Raw genomic sequence first — 3,891 nt, 5'->3', positions numbered from 1 at the left:
CTGGGGTTGAAGAATGGCCGGGCGATGCCCGTTCTCCGTGGGGTCCAGAGCTGACACACAGCCCCTGTATGCCACTCCCTGTGGTGACAGCATCCTCTCCATCCTTGGGAGTGTTTCTCAGCCTGAAGTGGTTGACAATAGAGCAACACCCAGAGACAAGGTTCTTACTGGGATCCACAGCTGCATAACCTCCCCTAGAGAACATGACAGGATGCAGTTGGATTTGCCTTGTGTTTGATTACTTAGCCATGTAAGTCAATGAACCCTGTCCCACAGAAAGAGCAACAAGCCTATGAATAAACATTTGAAGGATGAGGATCTCATTTTATGCTGTACTTCAGACTTGTTGCCTCATAATCTGCTCTGTTACAGAATGTAAGCCTCAGTTGGTACCGCTGTACATGTTTAAACTCTCATGTGCGTAATACTAGTAGATCAGTCAACCGTTAATAGAGTAAACCCCAAATAGATCAATTTTAAAATATTCTTCAAATGAAGCTGAAGAAAGTGACACACATTCTGCAGTATCACTGAGTTTAGGAAGCCAGCAGTCATGTATGAGGGCAGGGTCAGGTCAATCTTCTCTGAAGGACAAAATATGTAGAAAAATAAAGAGTTGTTTGGACTTGCACACTGGTGTGCTTTTGACATAGGCCTCATTAAAAGGGGTAATAGCAGATATTGATACTTTCTTAAAAGCATTTTATCAGTGCTACTCACTTTTTTTCAGGGCTTCTTACCAGATTGCAGGCATCAGCTCCCACAGTACGAACTCTCTCATCATCGAATTCCTTTTCTCAAAACATTCCAGGCTGTTTGTGGAAACTGGGACGACTTAATCATGTAGCAATTGCAGTACCTGATCTGGAAAAAGCTCAGTCCTTGTATAAAGATGTGTTAGGAGCACAGGTGAGCGAGACTGTTGCTCTTCCTGAACATGGTGTCTACACCGTTTTTGTGGAGCTGGGAAATACCAAGCTGGAACTTCTACATCCTTTAGGAGAGAAAAGTCCCATTGCAAGCTTTCTGCAAAAAAACAAGACTGGAGGAATGCATCATATCTGCATTGAGGTATTTTAACACAATATATCATATGTTAAGATAGAGATATTACAGTATGCTTAATTTTTTCATAGGTTTGACCTGTTTCAAGAACAAGTACATAAGGCTGTCATATTTGTGAGAATTTATCTTGATATTTATCTTTATTGCAGAAGAAGAAAGTGCCTTTTTTCTGCTTTGGAAATCACAGTTCAATTTCATAAGCCATGTGATAATTTTTTCCTCTTTCATACTATAAAGATTACATTTGGGAGGGGAGGGTTAAGTATCCAGTGTGGAAGGTGGACAAGCCCAAGGGCTTCTGAGGAGTGTTTGACAGGTGTCAGCTTCCTGACATATGAAGAACATACACTGGAAAAAGTCAATCAAAAATATATTAACCTCCCTCCTCCAATTTTCCATTCTCCTCAGAATGGAGAATCGTACAATTTCAAAGGTATGTTGTCTATTGAAGTTGAGCAAAAATAGTTTTCAGAAAAACTATAAAAAAACTTCAGTGCAATTGATTGTTCATTTGAAATTTAAAAAAAAATTTGTAGAAATATCTTTCTATGAACAATTTTATTGCAAAAAGCTGAATTGGTAAAAATTCTTTCCATACTGGAGAGGAAGCCTGACAAGTTTATCAAAATACTTTTAATTTCTTCCTTCTGTCTTATTATTCAAAGGAAAATTTTAGACAGATGTTTTGATAGGGAATTTGTTCCAGACAAAATAAGCATTATAAGAAAAAATTAAATTATTCCTGACCAGCTATAATTGAATTTAATACCTGCAATGAAAAGTATGCTGGACACTTGGTAGAATTAGAGAGGAATCCAAGCCTGATACTCTCCTAACACAGATGCACCCACAGGCTTTCCCCTGTTTACTCTAACTGCTTCCTTGGGGACGCAGGAACTCATTCCAGCTGAGCCCAGACACAGTTCCTCTTCTGGCCATCTCTGCAGGACAGGAGCAGCAGCTGCAGTGGCTTTTCTTCTAGGGGAAACAACCCAGGGGGGACTATGGCACACATTACAGGTGCTGTTTTGTTTTAGATAAAACTTGACAGTCATTTCTTCTTCTTTTTTTTTTTTTTTTAGGAGACTAGTAGTTGTGTGTAGGAAGAACTGTAGTGGGATCAGAATTTTCATGAAAAAACCTGCTGCAAATGAGTAGGAATTAGCTGATGTCTGTTTCTCTGAATTAAAGTTCGGTATTTCCTTCTTCCCTACAATGATATCATGAAAGGTTATTCAACAAGTTATGTCCAGACACCTCAGTCTTGAAAAATACCAATGCTGTTATTTTAATTCTAGGTCTTTATTGATTATTGACTCTTGGATTTGCTAAACTGAGTGCTAATTTTATTATTTCAAAGAATGAATGCATTTAAGGTTTGGAAAGATTCAACTTCCATCTGATGACATGACATCAGACTTAAGATCACATTATACAGCATAGACATGTTTTTGTTAATTACATATTTCTGCAGGAAACTGTACTGAAAATTTATGTTAAAGGCTATTATTAATTAAGTTCAACTGGAAAACCAGGTCATATTCTCAGTATGTTTCTGATAATTCCAAGGGTTTTCTTAGGAAACCTTATGAAGCTTAACCTACTCAGGGGGAGGATATATAAATCTAAAAGGGACTTTCCTTTTTATCTTCTGCCCATTGTCCTCCCTTTTCACCAGCATCTAATGATTCAGTGTTCTGTCATCAATTAGACAGGGAAGAATTCTTCTTTAGTTATTGACAGTTTGAAAGCAATATGATCTTCTGAGTAATAGTAATGCAGAGTTTAGATTATTTATGGAGTCCTTATAAAGTAACAGCATAAAAAAATCAATGGGTTTTGTGCATGAGTGATTTTTCTTTAATAATTTCTTAAATATAGTACAATGTATTTAAACAATATTTTATAAAATCCTCAAATAACAAAAGCAAACTTCTGTAGGATTTTTATTTTTAAAACTAGATATTTTAAAACTTCTAGAATATTTTTTCAGAATCATATTACAATAAATAAAATTTTAGTAAGGAATTATATTATTGCTTCTAAATTTAGAATCTGCATTGTACATTGTAATATGTTAAATTTGTGAACTGTATTTTTCTCTTATAAGGTTGATGACATAAAAGCAGCTATGACTGAACTGAAGGAAAAACAGATACGAATATTGAGTGAAGAGCCAAAAATAGGTGCGCATGGCAAACCTGTGATTTTTCTTCACCCTAAAGATTGCCATGGAGTCCTTGTGGAACTTGAGCAAGCTTGATCTTGAATATTAATAAATAAAACAATAGATTAGTTGTTAATTTACTGAGCTGGTGCTGGGAATACTGATGTGGTATTCAGTCTCTGCAAATTCACTGTAGTTCCTGTGGATTAAGTACTTTTGAGCGCTGAAATAGTGCTACAGATTTAGGCTTTTTTTTGTTGTTGTTGATCTGATTTTCAGAATTAATATTTTGACATTTCTTGAATTCTCTGTGATTCTAAAGTCAAATACATAAGCCAAGTTACATATGTAAAATAGTAATTTATGTTCTGTTGCCTTATGTTTGCAGCATGATTTTACCTCTGTAACCACAGAAACTGCAGTTTCTAGGTCAACCAACATTATTTTGTTTTACATTTCAGAGTGGAGACACACTTCTCAGTGACAAAAATATAGCTTAGATACTCCCTTTAGAAATAAAGGAAAAATGAACATTGTATTTTCTGTTTTCACCATTCACCGCATCGGTTCGTGCAATAAAGAAATCCTTATGTTACTGTAATGGGTGTCTGCTATCAGTAAATAACTTTTCCTTGTGTGATGGGTTTGCCCTTGGCTGG

The 3,891-nt window shown here is 36.0% G+C and overlaps 1 protein-coding gene across 1 annotated transcript; it reads left to right on the top strand.

Moving 5' to 3' along the window:
- Positions 1-311: 311 nt before the first annotated feature.
- On the top strand, positions 312-3,758 carry MCEE (methylmalonyl CoA epimerase). The gene is made up of 3 exons (XM_010083556.1): positions 312-375; positions 731-1,071; positions 3,176-3,758. Exons 1-3 carry the CDS (start codon positions 312-314, stop codon positions 3,326-3,328), a joined length of 558 nt encoding a protein of 185 aa, XP_010081858.1. The 3' UTR covers positions 3,329-3,758.
- The last annotated feature ends 133 nt before the right edge of the window (positions 3,759-3,891 follow it).

Source organism: Pterocles gutturalis, unplaced genomic scaffold (genome assembly GCF_000699245.1).
Source record: "Pterocles gutturalis isolate BGI_N339 unplaced genomic scaffold, ASM69924v1 Scaffold53460, whole genome shotgun sequence".
NCBI lineage: Eukaryota > Metazoa > Chordata > Aves > Pterocliformes > Pteroclidae > Pterocles > Pterocles gutturalis.
The sequence above is the reverse complement of the archived record's forward strand: the minus strand, read 5'-3'. Positions and strand labels throughout refer to the sequence as shown.